The sequence below is a fragment of the Pongo pygmaeus genome, chromosome 23 (assembly GCF_028885625.2).
Source record: "Pongo pygmaeus isolate AG05252 chromosome 23, NHGRI_mPonPyg2-v2.0_pri, whole genome shotgun sequence".
Lineage (NCBI taxonomy): Eukaryota > Metazoa > Chordata > Mammalia > Primates > Hominidae > Pongo > Pongo pygmaeus.
In genome coordinates this window covers 32,201,355-32,220,667 of record NC_085931.1, presented here as the reverse complement: position 1 = coordinate 32,220,667, position 19,313 = coordinate 32,201,355, and the positions used below count along the sequence as shown (strand labels likewise).

At 48.0% G+C, this 19,313-nt stretch overlaps 1 protein-coding gene across 3 annotated transcripts in view; it reads right to left on the bottom strand.

Moving 5' to 3' along the window:
- Positions 1 to 14,361, bottom strand: part of DGCR6L (DiGeorge syndrome critical region gene 6 like) — a 76,332-nt gene extending 61,971 nt beyond the window's left edge. For 2 of the 3 annotated variants that reach the window (XM_054469150.2, XM_054469157.2), the window contains exon 1: positions 14,210 to 14,361. In XM_054469150.2, coding sequence (XP_054325125.1) covers positions 14,210 to 14,346 — 137 coding nt within the window. In that variant the 5' untranslated portion in view covers positions 14,347 to 14,361. Of the gene's footprint in view, positions 1 to 13,365; positions 13,522 to 14,209 lie in introns of all 3 variants that reach the window. The other variant, XM_054469149.2, reaches the window with a different exon arrangement.
- Between the last annotated feature and the right edge of the window lie 4,952 nt (positions 14,362 to 19,313).

Here is a 19,313-nt window from a genome sequence, read left to right as displayed (position 1 = left end):
CCCACCAGAACATATAGTATACACTGTCCTTGACCTGAAAGATGCTTTCTTTGCTATTCCTCTGGCCCCCAAAAGCCAGCCGATTTTTGCTTTCAAATGGGCAGATCCAAGATCAGGAGACACTACCCAGCTGACTTGGACTCGGTTACCTCAGGGTTTTAAAAATTCCCCCACCCTTTTTGGAGAGGCTCTTCAGCAAGATCTTATACCCTTCCGAGCTAGTCACCCTAACTGTACTCTTCTTCAATATGCGGACGATATTTTAATAGCTACTGAAACTATGGACAGTTGTCTACAACACACAAGGGACCTGCTCTACCTCCTTCAGGAGCTTGGGTATCTAGTCTCAGCCAAAAAGGCCCAGCTTTGTCTTCCCAGAGTGTCCTACCTGGGGTACGAGATAAACCAAGGAAAAAGGGCACTCAACAGTGCCTGGAAAGAAGCCACCCTGCAAATCCCCACTCCCACCACCAAGACAGGTACGTGAATTCCTGGGAGCCATGGGATATTGTCGTCTGTGGATATTGGGGTTTGCAGAGATTGCAAAGCCTTTGTACACTGCTACAAAAGGTAATGGCCCACTGATTTGGACAGACACCAGAGAACAGGCTTTTCAAAATCTGAAAAAGGCTTTAACTGCAGCCCCTGCTTTAGCCCTCCCAAATATCTCAAAGCCTTTTCATCTGTTTGCCCATGAGAGCCAGGGAGTTGCTAAGGGAGTGCTTACTCAGACTTTAGGACCTTGGAGATGCCCAGTGGCTTATTTATCTAAGAAGCTGGATCCTGTGGCCTCAGGATGGCCAAGTTCCTTGCGAGCGGTAGAGGCTACAGCAAGCCTAGTCCAAGAAACTGATAAGTTAACTCTAGGCCAGAATTTAACCCTTACAGCTCCTCATGCTGTAGAGACTTTACTACGAAGTGCTTCAGGTAAATGGATGTCAAATACTCGCATTTTACAATATCAGAGTTTACTGTTGGATCAGCATCGTTTGACTTTCTCTCCCACAAGGTGTTTAAATCCTGCTACCCTACTCCCAGATCCAGATTCTAATATTCCTGTCCATGACTGTCAGGAGCTGTTAGAAGCTACCAAAACTAGCAGGCCAGATCTTCAAGATGTGCCCCTGAAAAAGGCGGACGGCACCATGTTCACGGATGGCAGCAGTTTTCTCGAGCAGGGGATATGAAAAGCCGGTGCAGCTGTTACCACAGAGACAGATGTGTTATGGGCTCAGGCTTTACCAGCGAACACCTCAGCGCAAAAAGCTGAATTGATCACCCTTACTCAGGCTCTCCGATGGGGTAAGAATAAATGTATTAACATTTACACTGACAGCAGGTATGCTTTCGCTACTGTGCATGTACATGGAGCCATTTACCAAGAGTGCGGGTTGCTCACATCAGCCGGAAAAATGATCAAGAACAAAGAGAAAATTCTAGCCCTACTTGAAGCTGTGTGGCTCCCTCAGCAGGTGGCTGTAATCCATTGTAAAGGACATCAAAAAGAAAACATGGCCATTGCCTGCGGTAACCAAAAAGCCAATTCAGCAGCTCGGGAAGTGGCGCGGTCTTCAGTTCCACCCATAAACCTGCTGCCGGCAGTTTCTTTTCCACAGCCAGATCTGCCTGACAACCCTATGTACTCAACAGAAGAAGAAAAATTGGCTTCAAATCTTAGAGCAAATAAAAATCAAAAAGGTTGGTGGATTCTTCCTGACTCTAGAATCTTCGTACCCCAAGCTCTTGGAAAAACTTTAGTCAGTCACCTACATTCTACCACCCATTTAGGTGGGGCAAAATTAGCCCAGATCCTCCAGAGCTGTTTTAAGATCTCTTATCTACAAAGCCTAACAGATCAAGCAGTTCTCCGGTGCACAGCCTGTGCCCAGGCAAATGCCAAGCAAGGTCCTAAACCCAGCCCAGGTCACCGTCTCCGAGGAAACTCGCCAGGAGAAAAGTGGGAAATTGACTTTACAGAAGTAAAGCCACACTGGGCTGGGCACAAATACCTTTTAGTATTAGTAGACACCTTCTCCGGATGGACTGAGGCATTTGCTACCAAGAACGAGACAGCTAATACAGTAGTTAAGTTCTTACTCTGAAATCATCCCCCGATATGGACTGCCTGCTGCATAGGGTCTGATAATGGACCTGCCTTCACCTCGTCCATAGCTCAGTCAGTCAGTAAGACATTAAACATCCAGTGGAAGCTCCATTGTGCCTATTGACCCCAGAGCTCTGGACAGGTAGAATGCATAAACCGTACCCTAAAAAACACTCTTACAAAATTAATTCTAGAAACTGGTGAAAATTGGATAAGTCTCCTTCCTTTAGCCCTACTTAGAGTAAGGTGCACCCCTTATCGGGCTGGGTTCTCACCTTTTGAAATTATGTATGGGCGGGCACTGCCTATCTTACCTAAGCTAAAAGATGCCCATTTGGCAGAAATATCACAAGCTAATTTATTGCAGTACCTATAGTCTCTCCAACAGGTACAAGAGATCATTCTGCCACTTGTTCAAGAAGCCCATCCCAGTCCAGTTCCTGACCAGATGGGGCCCTGCCATTCATTCCAGCCTGGTGACCTGGTGTTTGTTAAAAAGTTCCAGAGAGAAGGACTAACTCCTGCTTGGAAGGGACCTCACACCATCATCCTCACGACGCCAACAGCTCTGAAGGTGGATGGAATTCCTGCTTGGATTCATCACTCCCACATCAAAAAGGCCAACAAAGCCCAAACAGAAACATGGATCCCCAAGCCTGGGTCAGGCCCCTTAAAACTGTGCCTAAGTCGGGTGAAACTGTTAAATTAATTCTTTTTATTTACTTCTTTTGTTTATCCTTGCCTGTAATGTCTTCTGTGCCTTCCTACTCCTTCCTCCTCACCTCTTTCACAACAGGACGTGTTTTTGCCAATACTACTTGGAAGGCTGGTACCTCCAAGGAAGTCACCTTTGCAGTCGACTTATGTATACTGTTCTCAGAGCCGGCTCGTACCCACGAAGAACATCATGACCTGCCAGTCATGGGAGCAGGAGGTGTCGACCTTGCAGCAGGATTTGGACACTCTGGGAGCCAAGCCGGATGTGGAAGCTCCAAAGGTGCTGAAAAAGGACTCCAAAAAGTTGACTTTTACCTCTGTCCTGGAAATCACCCTGATGCTAGCTGTTGAGATACCTACCAGTTTTTCTGCCCGGATTGGACATGTGTAACTTCAGCCACTTACTCTGGGGGATCAACTAGATCTCCAACTCTTTCAATAAGTCATGCTTCTCATCCCAAATCACATTCTAAAAATAATTGTAACCTCTTAATATCATTGTCCATGAACTGAATTCAGCTCAATGGTATTACGGTATGTCATGGGGATTAAGACTTTACGTCCCAGGATTCGATATTGGAACTATGTTCACCATCCAAAAGAAAATTTTGGTCCCCTGGAGCCTACCCAAGCCAATCGGGTCTTTAACTGATCTAGGGGACCCTATGTTCCAAAAACACCCTGACAAAGTTAATTTAACTGTTCCCCCACCATTCTCAGTTCCTAAGACCCAGCTGCAAAGACATCAATTCCAACCAGTCTGATGTCTATACTTCGTGGAGTACATCATTTCCTTAACCTCACCCAGCCTTAACTAGCCCAGGATTGTTGGCTATGTTTAAAAGCAAAACCTCCTTTTTATATAGGATTAGGAGTAGAGGTCTCACTTAAAGGTGGTCCTTTATCCTGTCATGCACGACCTCATGCTTTCACATTAGGAGATGTGTCTGGAAGTGCTTCTTGTCTAATTAGTACTGGATATGACTTATCTATTTCTCCTTTTCAGGCTATTTATAATCAGTCTCTGCTTACTCCCATGAGCACCTCAGTCTCTTACCAAGTGCCTAACAATACCTGGCTGGCCTGCATCACAGGTCTCACTTGCTGCATTAATGGAACAAAATCAGGACCTCTCTTGTGTGTTCTGGTTCATGTTCTTCCCCAGGTATACGTGTACAGTGGATCAGAAGGACAACTCGTCATCGCTTCCCCGGAATTACATCCCAGGCTACGCAGAGCTGCCCCACTACTGGTTCCTCTTTTAGCCAATCTTAGCATAGCTGAGTCAGCAGCTATTGGTACGGCTGCCCTGGTTCAAGGAGAAACTGGACTAATGTCCTTGTCCCAACAGGTAGATGCTGATTTAAATAACCTTCAGTCTGCCATAGATATACTGCATTCCCAGGTAGAGTCTCTAGCTGAAGTAGTACTTCAAAACCGCCGAGGCTTAGATCTGCTGTTCCTCTCTCAAGGAGGATTATGTGCACCTCTAGGAGAAAGCTGTTGCTTTTACGCCGATCAGTCTGGAGTCATACAAGATACACTCCAAAAAGTTCGAGAAAATCTAGATAGGCACCAACAAGAACGAGAAAATGACACACCCTGGTATCAAAGCATGTTCAATTGGAACCCCTGGCTAACTACTTTAATCACTGGGTTAGCTGGACCCATCATCATCATATTATTGAGTTTAATTTTTAGGCTTTGCATATTAAACTGGTTCCTTAATTTTGTAAAATAACGCATAGCCTCTGTCAAACTTATGTATCTAAGAACTCAATATAACCCCCTTGTTGTAACTGAAGAATCAATGATTTGATTCCCCTAAAACACAAGTGGGGAAATGAAATGCCTAACCTTGTTTTTACTTTAAGTCCTTACTTTGAATTTTGTCCTGCTTGTCTCTTTAATCACCTAGCCTTGCTTCCCATGTAAATAAGACTCTCTCTAGCTAGGAAGGCCAGACAAACTCCAATTGACCCCTTAGTTTACAAGACACTGGGGGCTCCTCACCCAACCCCCTTTCGTGAGGAGTTGGCCTGGGTAAACAGATCCTCAGCATTTCAAAGGAGCCCAATTAACTGATAAGGTACTAACACCAACAATGTATAAAGTTCCCAGGATTTTTCTCCAAGAGATAACAACATAAAACCTTGAGTTCCTGTCCGGCATACACCCTATATCTAATTATAATAAAAGATTTAGAACCTTGCACCTGGTACCGTTGCTCTTCTTGTAACCATTTGTCTTTTAAGTTGTTTATCATTCTGTAACCATTTTGCTTCTTTTGATTCTTTCATGTTTTTACTTCTGTAAAATTATTAGATTTGAGTCCTCCTCCCCTTCCTAAACCTAGGTATAAAAGTTAATTGAGCCCCTTCCTCGTGGCCGAGAGAATTTTGAGCATTAGCTGTCTCTTTGGCCGCCAGCTTAATAAAGGACTCTTAATTCTTCCTAAAGTGTGGCACATTTTCACTCGCGTAGGCACAACAATTTGTCCTAATGCTCTCCCTCCCCTTGCCTTCCTCCACCCCCGGCCCAGCTCATTCTCTTAAAAGAATCATCATAAAGGAGTTCAGCTGGGGCAATAATGGATCTGCTTGGGTTCCACAACTTGGGAATCAGAAGGAAGGGAAGGGCTTCCTCACCTTTTCCAAGAGCAGGGCTGCCCTCAGCACTCTCTGGATCCCAAGGCACAGTCCCCAGGTTCCTGAACACACAGCATCCTAAGTGCCCCCCTGGGAAGCCCCCCTGCGCCCACGCTCTCCTCCCAGTGCTTCAGAATTACCTCCTGACTCTGCCTCCTGAGAAACAGGCCAGGAATATTTCAAGGAATATGCCAACTAACATCAATGCACCTCTCCTGGCATTTCAGAGAGATAACTCAAGAGTGAAGAGAGGGAAATATGGAGGAGGGGTCTGAAGACAGGAAGGGGTGACCCCCAGGATGGAGGTAACCCTGTGGAATATGCCCAAGTCAGTTGCCCTCAACTGGTCTGTGACAGCACAAGTCCAAAACCCAATGCCTTCATCTAAATCCTGATGCCACCACTTTTTTTTTAGCCCTCTGTGCCCCACTTCCTAGTGTGAAAAGCAGGGATCATAACAGCACTCAGCCTGTCCACTGTGGTGAGGACTGAGCGCATTAAGACACGTAGGCACTCAGGACAGAGCGCGGCATGGCCAATGGTCTCTAAGCATCTCTGCTACCATCGCTGCTGTGCTCATCAGCACCAGGTGCTGCTCTCCCACCCCTGTCCCTGCCCCATCAGAGCCCGACAATTCTCAGCCACAACAAGGAGCTTTGTTGGTGGAGGAGGGAGGAATATGGCTAGAACCTTTGTAAGCTGACTTTCTGTGGGCTGGGGACAGTCCACGCTAAAGGGTAGCTGCCATTCCTCCGGGGGCTGCAGGTGCCAGGAGTGAGCATTCTCCATCTTCCCCCCGACCAAGCTGCTCCTCCTCTCTTCCCAAGCTTCCAACACTGGCACTGGCCTCCCGGGACCCATGCCACCTCCAGACTTCAACTGGCAACAGAAAAGAGACAGGGGGCTGGGTGCAGTGGGATGCCTGTAATCCCAGCACTTTGGGAGGCTAAGGCAGGAGGATTGCTTGAGCCCAGCAGTTCAAGACCAGATTGGGCAACACAGAGAGAGCTTATCTCTCCACAAAATTTAAAAATTAGTTGGGTGTGGTGGTGTGGGCCTGTAGTCCCAGCTACTCAGGAGATGGCCTGGGCCCAGGAGGTCAAGGCTGCAGTGAGCTGAGATCACGCCACTCCAGCTGGGGCCACAGAGCAAGACACTGTCTAAAAAATTAAAAAAATAAAAATTAAAAAAAAAAGGAAGCATGGGCAGGAGAGAGGAGAAGGCTGGGACTAAGCTTTCATTTCACCTTTAAATAGGAAAAGTCAATAAAAGCTACTAGTTAACCACGTGGCTGTGCTGTCCATCCCTCTCCTGCCAGAGTTAACCAGACCGAATCTCCTGCCAGAGTTAACCAGACCGAATCTCCTGCCAGAGTTAACCAGACCGAATCTCCTGCCAGAGTTAACCAGACCGCATCTCCTGCCAGAGTTCACCAGACCGAATCTCCTGCCAGAGTTCACCAGACCGAATCTCCTGCCAGAGTTCACCAGACCGAATCTCCTGCCAGAGTTCACCAGACCGAATCTCCTGCCAGAGTTCACCAGACCGAATCTCCTGCCAGAGTTCACCAGACCGAATCTCCTGCCAGAGTTCACCAGACCGAATCTCCTGCCAGAGTTCACCAGACCGAATCTCCTGCCAGAGTTCACCAGACCGAATCTCCTGCCAGAGTTCACCAGACCGAATCTCCTGCCAGAGTTAACCAGACCGAATCTCCTGCCAGAGTTAACCAGACCGAATCTCCTGCCAGAGTTAACCAGACCGAATCTCCTGCCAGAGTTAACCAGACCGAATCTCCTGCCAGAGTTAACCAGACCGAATCTCCTGCCAGAGTTAACCAGACCGAATCTCCTGCCAGAGTTAACCAGACCGAATCTCCTGCCAGAGTTAACCAGACCGAATCTCCTGCCAGAGTTAACCAGACTGAATCCTTCAGCAGATACACAATTCAACAGACACCTGCAGACGTGCCTAATGCAGGAAGACTCCTCACTAGATTCCCTCACACATAACACACGTGCACTCTGAGCTGGGCGCTAGAGAGACACGGCCTAACAGAACACAAAAAAGATATTGTTGTCCTTGCCAAGGTCCTCACTACTTAGCAGAAGCTCTTGCCCTTCCGCTTCCACCTTTCATCAAGGTATAAGCCAACAGTCTCACTTCTTCTCTCTTCTTTAATCTGATTTCTGTCTTCCCTTTCTTTTTTAAGAGACAGGATCTCACTCTGTCACCCAGACTGGAATGCAGTGGCGTGATTATAGCTCACTGCAGCCTTGAGCTCCTGGCCTCAAGTGATCCTCCCACCTCAGCCTTCTGAGCAGCTGGGACTATAGGTGTACGCCACCATGCCCGGCTAATTATTAAAAATTTTTGTAGAGACAGGGTCTTACTATGTTGCCCGGGCTGGTCTCAAACTCCTGGCCTCAAGCAATACTCCTACCTTAGCCTCTGAATGTGCTGGGATTACAGACATGAGCCATTGCACCCAGACTTTTCTTTCTTTTAATTTCTTTTTTTTTTTTCTATTCTTTTTTTGAGACAGTAAGGTCTTGCTCTGTTACCAAGGCTGGAATGCAGTGGTGCGATATCTGCTCATTGCAGCCTTGGCCCCCCAGTCTCAAATGATCCACCTACCTCATCCTCCTGAGTAGCTGACACTACAGGTGTGCAACACCCACACCCGGCTAATTTTTGTATTTTTTTGTAGAGACAAGATTTCATCATGTTGGCCAGGCTGGTCTGGAACTCCTGACCTCAGGTGATCTGCCCACCTCAGCCTCTCAAAGTGCTGGGATTACAGGCGTGAGCCACCACACCTGGCCTCTTTTTTAAAACTGCGGCAATCATCTCTCCTCTGTTAAACTCACCAATGAGAAAAAGTCAATGGGGCCAGGCATGGTGGCTCACACCTGTAATCTCAGCAGTTTGAGAGACTGAGGCAGGCAAATTGTTTGAGCCCAGGAGCTCTAGACCAGCCTGGGCAATGTGGCAAAACCCCATCTCTACAAATAATGTGAAAAATTAGCCAGGCTTGGTGGTGCACGCCTGTAGTCTCAGCTACTCAGGCGATCAAGGTTGCAGTGAACCGTGATCGTGCCACTGCACTCCAGCCTAGGTGGCAGAGTGAGATGCTGTCTCAAAAAAAAAAAAAAGTAATCAACTGCAGGGCTTGGGGTGACAGTTTCCTGGTCATTCCTCCCAGTTTCTTGGTGTCTTTATAGCTAGAGATGGCTAAAAGGCCACCCACAAAACAAGTCACGTACAACTGAGGCCCATGGGGGCAGAATGCTGTTCTCTTCACTGAAGCAACCCAACCACTTGGGTATCTGACACCACCCATCACCCCCCAACTCCAGGGGATCAGAGATGAATTCTGAAGAGTGGAACCAAAGATGACAGAGTGAGTGGCTGGAGAGAGGGGAAGTCCACAGAGTTTAGGTAAATTTCTGAACCACATTCCCACCACGCCCGCAATGTACTGCATTAAAGTATGCTGGAAGCTAAAGACCAAAAAGGAATCAGATTTTCAACTCTGCCACCTAAAGGAGAAACTGAGAGCCTTATTTACCACACAGATTTTAGCCCAAGTGCCATGCCTCCAGTTTCACAATTTCACCAGCAGCTTAAGCAAAATGGCCTGGACACTAAAGATGGCCTCTGGGTCAGAGTATCACTAATTTCCTCTGTCCACAAACCACTTTGATTCTCTTTGATTCTCTCTGTCCCTAATCTCCCCATCTAGTTTTGTTTGTTTGTTCGTTTTTGAGACAGAGTCTTGCTCTGTCACCAAGGCTGGAGTACAGTGGTGTGATCTTGGCTCACTGCAACCTTGGCCTCCTGAGCTCAGGCAATCCTCCCACCTCAGCCTCCAGAGTAGCTGGAACCACAGTGCACACCACCACGCCCGGCTAATTTTTGTACTTATTGTAGAGATGGGGTTTAGCTATGTTGCCCAGGCTGCTGTCAAACTACTGGGCTCAAGCAACCTGCCCACCTCAACCTCCCAAAGTGTTGGTATTACAGGCGTGAGCCACTGCGCCCAGCCCATCTGGTCTTAATAAATACTTCATTCTCTGCAAATGCAGATGTTTTCTCAGCTCTGATTATTTTTTCTAAAGTAATGACCCTCCACCTGGCTAGACGAATGCTTCTAGCAAAGGAAAAGGCCAGGGTGTGAAAACTGTACTGCAATAGAACATAAAGCCCGTCCAACCCCACCTCCCATCAGACCTGGGGTGGTGGCAGCAGCAGGCATCGGGGCTCTCAGGCCTGCCCATTAGTCATCCCTAAGGCCCGTTAGCACACGGGTTAGGAGGAGCACACGTTCTGGAATCAGAAAGCCCAGGATTGAGCCCAGCCCTGCTTTCAGTCAAGGCTTTGTCACTCACTATCACTCCCTCGACCTAGGACCTCACAAAACCTTGTCATCTGTAAAACTGGGGATAAGAAGTTCTACCTTGAATGTTTTTGAGTCTATGCAGCACCTAGCACAGATTCCTGCAAATAAACACTCAATAAATGTTAACTATCATCCACTATCTAGTCATCAGAAAAGCACAATGATCTGGTATCTTTAAGTCCTTCTGCTTCCAAAAAAAAAAAAAGAAAAGAAAAAGATGTGTGGATTTTTTTTCCCCTAAAGGTATCAGCAAAGTGAAACTTAAGAAGGAAAACCTGGGCTGGGAGCAGTGGCTCACGCCTGTAATCTCAGCACTTTGGAAGGCCAAGGTCAGGAGTTCAAGACCAGCCTGACCAACATAGTGAAACCCTGTCTCTACTAAAAATACAAAAAATTAGCCGGGTGTGGTGGCGGGCACCTATAGTCCCAGCTACTTGGGAGGCTGAGGCAGGAGAATCACTGGAACCCAGGAGGCAGAGGTTGCAGTGAGCCAAGATCATGCCACTGTACTCCAGCCTGGGCACGACAGAGCAAGAGACTCCATTTCAAAAAAAAAAAAAGAAGAAGAAGAAGAAGAAAAACCCAATTCAGATCCCAGTTCAGGGACCAACTCATTTGCAACTTAAAGCAAATCATGTCATCTCCATTTCTTTGCCTATAACATGAGAATATTAGACCCTATTAAACTTTGATGACCTCAGAGATGAGTAAGAATCAATGAGACAACAGGTCATGAAAAAGGTTTCACTTCCTCAAATGAAAAGCAACAAGTAGTAAATCCAGAGCATAATTATTATTAAATGAAGGGAAAAGAAAGAGAGATCAGACTGTTACTGTGTCTATGTAGGAAGGGAAGACATAAGAAATCCCACTTTGACCTGTACCTTGAACAATTGCTTTGCTGAGATGCTGTTAATTTGTAACTTTGCCCCAGCCACTTTGCCCCAATGTTGAGCTCACAAAAACATGTGTTGTATGGAATCAAGGTTTAAGGGATTTAGGGCTGTGCAGGAAGTGCCTTGTTAACAAAATGTTTACAAGAAGTATACTTGGTAAAAGTCATCGCCATTCTCTAGTCTCAATAAACCAGGGACACAATGCACTGCGAAAAGCCGCAGGGGCCTCTGCCTTAGAAAGACGGGTATTGTCCAAGGTTTCTCCCCATGTGATAGTCTGAAATATAGCCTCGTGGGATGAGAAAGACCTGACCGTCCCCCAGCCTGACACCCGTGAAAGGTCTGTGCTGAGGTGGATTAGTAAAAGAGGAAAGCCTCTTGCAGTTGAGATAGAGGAAGGCCACTGTCTCCTGCCTGCCCCTGGGAACAGAATGTCTCAGTATAAAACCCAATTGTACATTTGTTCAATTCTGAGATAGGAGAAAAACCGCCCTATGGTGGGAGGTGAGACATGTTGGCAGCAATGCTGCTTTGTTATTCTTTACTCCACTGAGATGTTTGGGCAGAGAGAATCATAAATCTGGCCTATGTGCACATCCAGACATAGTACCTCCCCCTGAATTTAATTGTGACACAGATTCCTTTGCTCACATGTTTTCTTGCTGATCTTCTCCCTATTATCATCCTGCTCTCCTACCACATTCCTCTTGCTGAGATAGTGAAAATAATAATCAGTAAAAACTGAGGGAACTCAGAGACCGGTTCCAGTGCAGGTCCTTGGTATGCTGAGCGCTGGTCTTCCGGGCCCACTGTTGTTTCTCTATACTTTGACTCTGCGTCTTATTTTTTTTCTCAGTCTCTCATCCCACCCGACTAGAAATACCCACAGGTGTGGAGGGGCTGGCCACCCCTTCAATTAAAATGCTGGGCCCCATAATATTATGGAACATAAATAAGCCAATGATGGCTCTTACTTATTCTAGAACATTAGGTTTGATGGCCCTTTCGTCTATTCACGTGGAACCTGCTACAAGCTGGAGGAAGCAAATGGCTGCTCCTAGCAGATCCCAGTTCAGAGGCACGGCTCAGCAAAGCTAGCACTCTGCCAATGGTCAGGCTTCGACCATCCTGGGCCACTCCTCAGATGCCAGTGCCAGGAGAAATCAGGTAATTCATCTGGTTCCACCTGGACATGTGAAACCAACGACAACCAAAATCCTCACCTGCAGGACTACTCGACAGATGCAGGAAAGGGTCCACTTTGACCCTCTGCTCTTCTGTACTGAATGGTGTACCACTCTTCCAGGGCATGTGCCATCCTTCCTTTAAACTGCAACACATGATTCAGGAGGAAGAGCTCAATTTTTCCTTATTTTTATTTCTAGGTCCAAGACATGAGTTTTCATTTTTAATCTACCACGGAAATGTCTGAAGAGCTGGAAGTTTGAGTGGGAGGAGGAATGCGGGGGGACCTCATCTCCCTAATTTAAAAACGGAGCATGCAACCAAAACTGCATCCAATATCATCATCCCCAGGTCTCTCAAACCCAAGGAAGAGAGGAAAGATTTACTTTTATGTTTACTGAATATCTGCTATGTGCCAAGGACTGTGCTAAGTTCTTCACACACATTATTTCCAAAGCCCATTTTCTCTTCCACGCCTAGTAACACCATGGAATAACCACCACGGAACAGGAGCATCCCAGGTGGGGGGTGGCGGAAAGAATCACAATATGCAGTCAATTTTAAGACGTTTCAAATGTTAGCGCTGTAAACACAAATAAACAGCCTTGACTAAGGAACCAGGTCTAAGTTCTGAAACATCCTTTACAGAAGGAACACACAAACCATGTCTTTCCTATAATTATGAAATTAACTTGTGCTATTGAATACACTATAAAAAAGATTTAAAACTTCTAAACCTGGAGCACAAGAAAAACTCACTATAGGACTCGAACAATCTGGGGCTGGATTTCTGACCTGAGAAGTACATCTGGCAATCAAATATGGAATGAACGGCATCCCCTGAGAGGGCTGCAGAGATGTGCTCACGGGAGAAGGTAACCACAACGAATTGGCCTGTGTGCGGCCAGGTAACCATTAGGCGGGGCTTTCCCGCAGGCGGCAGCGACTGTAGGAAGATGTCTTTCTCAGCTTAAAACCTAGTTCATCCTCATCCCTGGGGTACAACGACTGTCTATGGAGCAAAGTGTCAGATGGGACCAAATACACATTGGTGGCCTGATATTCAAATGTCATCCTCTCCATGCACATCCCACTAAAAAGAAGCTTAGGAGGGGAAAAAAAAAAACACAAAAAACAAAAGCTGTCCACCTGTCCACAGTTGACCTTCATTCCTCTGCATCAACCCATTTCACATAAATCACAATTAACATCTGCACTAAACACCATTAAAATAACACAAATGTGGTTTGAACTCTTGGACGTACTTTCTCTGCATTCAGAGTCAGGAAAACCAGCCAAGATATGGGGCTGGTCCCCGCCCCTTAAAGGGATGCGGCACAGAGGCCTTGCCTGAGGGGCCTGCCAGACCCCTTCGTCCCGGCTAACTACTGAGCAAGTGGGGTGGCGGCTCACCAGTGCCTTATGCCTGGCGGAGGGTCTCGCTGCGGCTGGCTTTCTGCTAGGCCAGGCAAGCCCGGCTCCGTGTAGGGCTCCTTAAGGTGGTTTCTAAGCTGGGAGTTTCCAATGTGCCCCGGAGACCCCCAAGAGCGCGGTTCCCTCGGAAGGCAGCTAGGGAAGGGGCGTCAGTGAGACCAGAGGCGCAGGCTGCTGCCATCGCCCGGCCGCACCCACCGCCCCCACAAACGGAAAGGCGCGCCGGGGTCCTCTCGGCCACCTACCTGCCAGGGTCGTAGGAGCCCACGCTTGGCGCACGCCAGCGCCAGGCCGGGGCAGCGGGACGGGGAGGCCCCGAGGGCCGGGCCGCGGAGGCAGGACCCGAGGGAGCCTCGGCCCCGAGCCTGCGGACTCCGGTAAAGACAGAGACCTCCCCCGCCCCAAAAAGCACCCCCGCCCAGCGCCGGGCTAAGCCCCCTCCCTTCACCTCCCGCCTGAAGCGGGCAGCTTCGCGCTTCCCCGCGCCTGCTGCCCCAGAACTCGGGACCCGCCGGCGCACCTGGCCGCGCATCCTCCGGCTGGAGGTGACCACACGGGAACGCGGGGCGGGGGCTTCCTCGCGGCCAGCCCGCCGGGCGCAGAGCTATAAGCGCCGCCAGAAGGAGGCGCCCGCGCCGCAGCGGGTCCCGGCCTCGGCGCTGCCCGGGCGGGAGGCTCGGCGCGCGTCCGCTCGCGGGGCCACCTGCTCCAGAGCCGCCCGCTGGGGCCAGCCCGGGGCCCGAGACCCCGAGCTCAGGCGCGAGCAGGATGCGGCTCCCCGGGGGCTGTTGGCGCGGGTCGGAGTCCCGAACCCCGTCCTTACGTCCGCTTCATGCTGCGGTGTCCGTCAGCGACGGCGTCCCCGTGGCCGGCCAGTGCGGCCCTGTCCTGCAGCCCCGGCGTCCGGCGCGGTAAGCAGCAGCCAGAGCAGCGGCACAGCCAGGGGAGGGGCGGGCACATGGAAGGGCGGGGGTTGCGGCCCTCGGGCGGGACCACAGGACCCCAGCCTCGGTGGCGAGAGATCTCAGTGCACCGGCTCCAGTCCTCAGGGACCCCATTGCTACCTGCACGCTCAGCCTTGCCAGAATCTCATGGGATATGTGCAAAAGCCAAAGGAAATAAGCTGTCGCCACGCCCTTCGTCCTCTCAGTCTCCCCGCAAGGTCCATATGGGACATTCCCCAAAGCCCAACGGGAGACAGGAAAGAGGTGATTGGATAGAAATCTTGGAAGGGGCGAGAAGCCGCACGAAGTGGCCAATGGAGAAACCAGGTGGGCATACCAAAGCCTGCCAGCAGAGAGAAAGGAGGATGTATTTAAAGGGGACTTGTTGGCCGGGCGTGGTGGCTCACGCCTGTAATCCCAACACTTTGGGGAACCGAGGCGGGAGGATCATTTGAGGTCAAGAGTTCAAGACCAGCGTGGCCAACATGGTGAAACCCCTGAAAATGCAAAAATTAGCCGGGTGTGGTTGCGCGGGCCTGTAGTCCCAGCTACTCAGGAGGCTGAGGCAGGAGAATCACTTGAACCTGGGAGGCGGAGGTTACAGTGAACCGAGACTCCGTCTCAAGAAATAAAAAATAATAATAAAGGGGACTTTGTTGCTCTAAGCTGCCGCAAAATTAGGATTTTCATTCTGACACTATCCAGATGGGAAGCAAAGAGATTAGGGGAAATTTCACATTTTTGGAGAAGGGAGCTAAAAGAAAATATAGAGCGGAGGCCGGACGCGGTGGCTCACGCCTGTAATCCCAGCACTTTGGGAGGCCAAGGTGGGCGGATCACAAGGTCAGCAGTTCGAGGCCAGCCTGACCAAAATGGTGAAACTCCATCTCTACTAAAAATACAAAGATTGGCTAGCCATGGTGGCACGCGCCTGTAATCTCAGCTACTCAGGAGGCTGAGGCAGGAGAATCGCTTGAACCCGGAGACAGAGGTTGCAGTGAGCTGAGATCATGCCATGCACTTCAGCCTGGATAATAGAGCAAGACTCCATCTCAAAAAAGAAAGACAAAGAAAATATAAAGCGAATTGAACCAAATATATCTGTATGACCTTAAGCAGGTAAATCCAACCCTCAGCCTCAGTTTCATCATCTGGCCCAATGAGGATACTGGACTGCACTTGGTGTCTAACAGCCTTCACACACTTGGTGTGTGATCCTATCATCCCTTGCAGGGGAATAGCAATACCTGCAAATATTCTTCAATTTTGGCCGTGATCCACCATCTTAAAGAACTTTAGTTGAAAGTAGGTAGACTATCTGACACCTACTTTCAGCGACAGTATCAACCCCACCTTTGGTAAAGGCGAATCCAGCCTTCTTTGGGTCCCTCATCTCTTAGAGAAGGATATTCTTCTCATATGTGGAGCCCCCCACCTCCAAGTAGTTAATAATTTCTACTCCTCCTAGAGGCACCTCTTTTTCTTCCTTCTCTCTTCCTTCTCATAATCAGACAAAGCTTCGATTAATAATTCATTCACCCAATGAGCTGTCCACAATTCCTGCCTTCAGCAACAAACCCCACTGCTCACCCCTCCCTAGAGCTGTGAAAGTGTTCGTCCCTAATTCAGTCTGTGACAACCATTCAACCACACATGGCCAATTGTGCTTTCATCCACACTACAAGCCAAATTTCAGACTTTCTAACCACTCCTTGGGGCCTGCTCTGTTTTAGAGTTTTACACCAGCCTGCTAGGCTTACAGTTTGGCTACCAAGCTTCAGCTCCACCTTCTTTATTTCAGAACTTTTCAGCCTCCATGTCAACGAAAAAAGGGACTTCTGTGTGCAATGCTGCTGACCAGTTTGGGAAAGTTCTTAACTGGCTGTTTAGCAAACTATCCTGCTCCACTGGCAGTTTTAACACTCCCCTGCAAATACAGGCTGGGCTTATTATTTCTTCCTTTTCAACTGTTGACATCCTCACAGGGTTGGAGAGCTTGGCAAAATTGTGTGGGAGCAGCAAACTTTTAATATTGATTAAGCAGCCTGAACAAGGTAATTGCGAGGCCAATACTTCTGAGTTTTCTGAGTTGTTCTTTGCCAGGTCCAGCCATAGTCAATCAAGTTAATTCTCACTCCCATAGCTCTCTCTTTTCTCATCCCCAGAGAGCTCTCAAATGTCTCTGTTTATCTGAGTGCTTTCTTTATGCATTCAGACATTTATTGGGCACCCACTACAAGGAAAGAACTGGCAGGTTGTGTGGGGTTATCCTGATGGATCGCACATGATGTGTGTACTTAGCGCATGGGGTGATTAAGTATCAGACCCCCTTCCGTAAGGAAGGAATCTGCCTGAGCACCTCAGAGAGTACAAGTGGATCCCATCCACGGCGAAATGTAGGTGCTCATGTTGGGAAGTCCGCCCCCTGTAGTAGGAGAAGGAGAAGTAGGTTGAGAAATGGCCCTGGGTTGGGGAGATAGGCAGTGTCCTCGGGAAGTGGAGAGTGCCCAGAAAAACTGGACACATAGCAAACAATAGGGAGAATCATCTAATTCAATCCACAATGGAGCCGGTAGAAGATTTGTGGAGTATACTGTCTTATTTTCAATTTAAAAAAATACTTTCTGGGCTGGGCACAGTGGCTCATGCCTGTAATCCCAGCACTTTGGGAGGCCGAGGTGGGGGGATCATGAGATCAGGAGATCGACACCATCCTGGCTAACACAGTGAAACCCCGCCTCTACTAAAAATACAAAAAATTAGCTGGGCGTGGTGGTGGGCGCCTGTAGTCCCAGCTACTCAGGAGGCTGAGGCAGGAGAATGGCGTGAACCCAGGAGGCGGAGCTTGCAGTGAGCCGAGATCGCACCACTGCACTCCAGCCTGAGCAGCAGAGTGAGAGTCTGTCTCCGAAAAAAAAAAAAAAAAAAAAAAAACTTCCTTAGTTATTTTGAAATATTCATTATTATTGACTATAGTCTCCTGCTGTGCAATAGACCTCAAAACTTTTTTCTCCTGCTTGGCTGAAACTTTGTACCTTTTGAAGAGGAAGTCTCCATTCCCTTGTTCTGCCAGCTTGCCAGCTCTGGTAACCATCATCCTTCTACTGAATGAATTCAACTTTTTTTTTTTTGAGATGTCTCACTCTGTCGCCCAGGCTGGAGTGCAGTGGCACAATCTCAGCTCACTGCAACCTCTGTCTCCCGGGCTCAAGCTATTCTCCTGCCTCAGCCTCCCAAGTAGCTGGGATTACAGGTGCCTGCCACCATGCCCAGCTAATATTTGTATTTTTAGTAGAGACAGGGTTTCACCATGTTCGCCAGGCTGGTCTCAAACTGCTGACCTCAAGTGATCCACCTGCTTCAGCTTCCCAAAATGCTACGATTACCAGCATGAGCCAGGGCGCCTGGCCCAAATTCAACTTTTTTTTTTTTTTTTTAAGAGTGAGCAGCAGCAAGATTTATTGCGAAGAGCAAAAGAACAAAGCTCCCACAGTGTGGAAGGGGACCCAAGCAGGTTGCCCCCAAATTCAACTTTTAAAAGATTCCACGTGCATGTGAGATTATGTGGTATTTGTCTTTCTGTGGTATTTGTCTTATTTCACTTAGCAGTGTGTCCTCTAGATTTATTCATGTCATTCCCAATGACAGAGTTTTGTTCTTTTTTTTTTTTTTTTTTTTGAGACAGAGTTTCACTCTTGTTGCCCAGGCTGGAGTGTAATGGCGTGATCTCGGCTCACCACAACCTCCGCCTCCTGGGTTTAAGTGATTCTCCTGCTTCAGCCTCCCAAGTAGCTGGGATTACAGGAATGCGCCACCATACCTGGCTAATTTTGTATTTTTTTTTTAATAGAGATGGGATTTCACCATGTTGGTCAGGCTAGTCTCGAACTGCTGACCTCAGGTGATCTGCCCACCTCTGCCTCCCAAAGTGCTGGGATTACAGGCATGAGCCACTGCTCCTGGCTGAGTTTTGTTCTTTTTAAGGCTGAATAGTACTTCATTGTATACATGCACCGCCTTTTCTGTATGCATTCATCTTAGGCTGATTCACTTAGGCAGATTCCACATCTTGGCTACTGTAAATGGGGCCACAGTGAACATGGGAGTGCAGATATCCCTGAACACACTGATTCCAATTCTCTTGGATATATTCCTAGAAGTGGGATTGCTGGCTCACACGATAGTTCTATGTTTAGTGTTTTGAGGAACCTCCATGCCATTTTCCATCGCAGCTGTACTATACACCGGCAGTGTACTAGGATTCCCCTTTCTCCACATCCTGGCCAACACTTACCTTCCATCTTTTTCATAAAACTTGTTCTGATGAGAGGGAGGTGTTATGTCACTGTGGTTTTAATTTGCATTTTCCTAAAGATTTAGGTTGCCACCGGTCTGCTCCGGGCCCCAGAGCTTCTTCAGTACTTGCTGTCTATAGTAAGCATCTCAAACTCTAAAATGCATATGGATCACCTGGGAATCTTGTCAAATGTAACTTCCAGGTAAGTGGGTCTGCAGTGGGGCCTGATATTTTGCCTTTTGAACAAACTCCCAGGTAATACTGATGTTACTGGTCCCAGGACCTGCCTTTGAGGTAGCATTTTTTCATGAACCTGTTGGCTGTTTGTAAGTCTACTTTTGAAAAATGTGTTTGGTTCGTTTGTTCATTCTTATATTGGCTTATTTGTTCTTTTGCTGTTGAGTTGATTGAGTTCCTCATATATTTTGGATATTAGCCCCTTTTCTAATGTATGGTTAGCAGATATTTTTTCTCACTATGTGGGTTGTCTCTTTACTTTGTTACTTGTTCCTTTTGCTGTGCAGAAGCTTTTTAGTTTGATGCCATCCTGTTTCTATTTTTGCTTTTATTGCCTGTGCTTTTGGGGACATACCCAAAAAATCATTGCCCAGATCAGTGTCATGGAGCTTTTCCTCTGTGTTTTCTTATAGTAATTTTACAGTTTCCGGCATAATGTTAAAATCTTT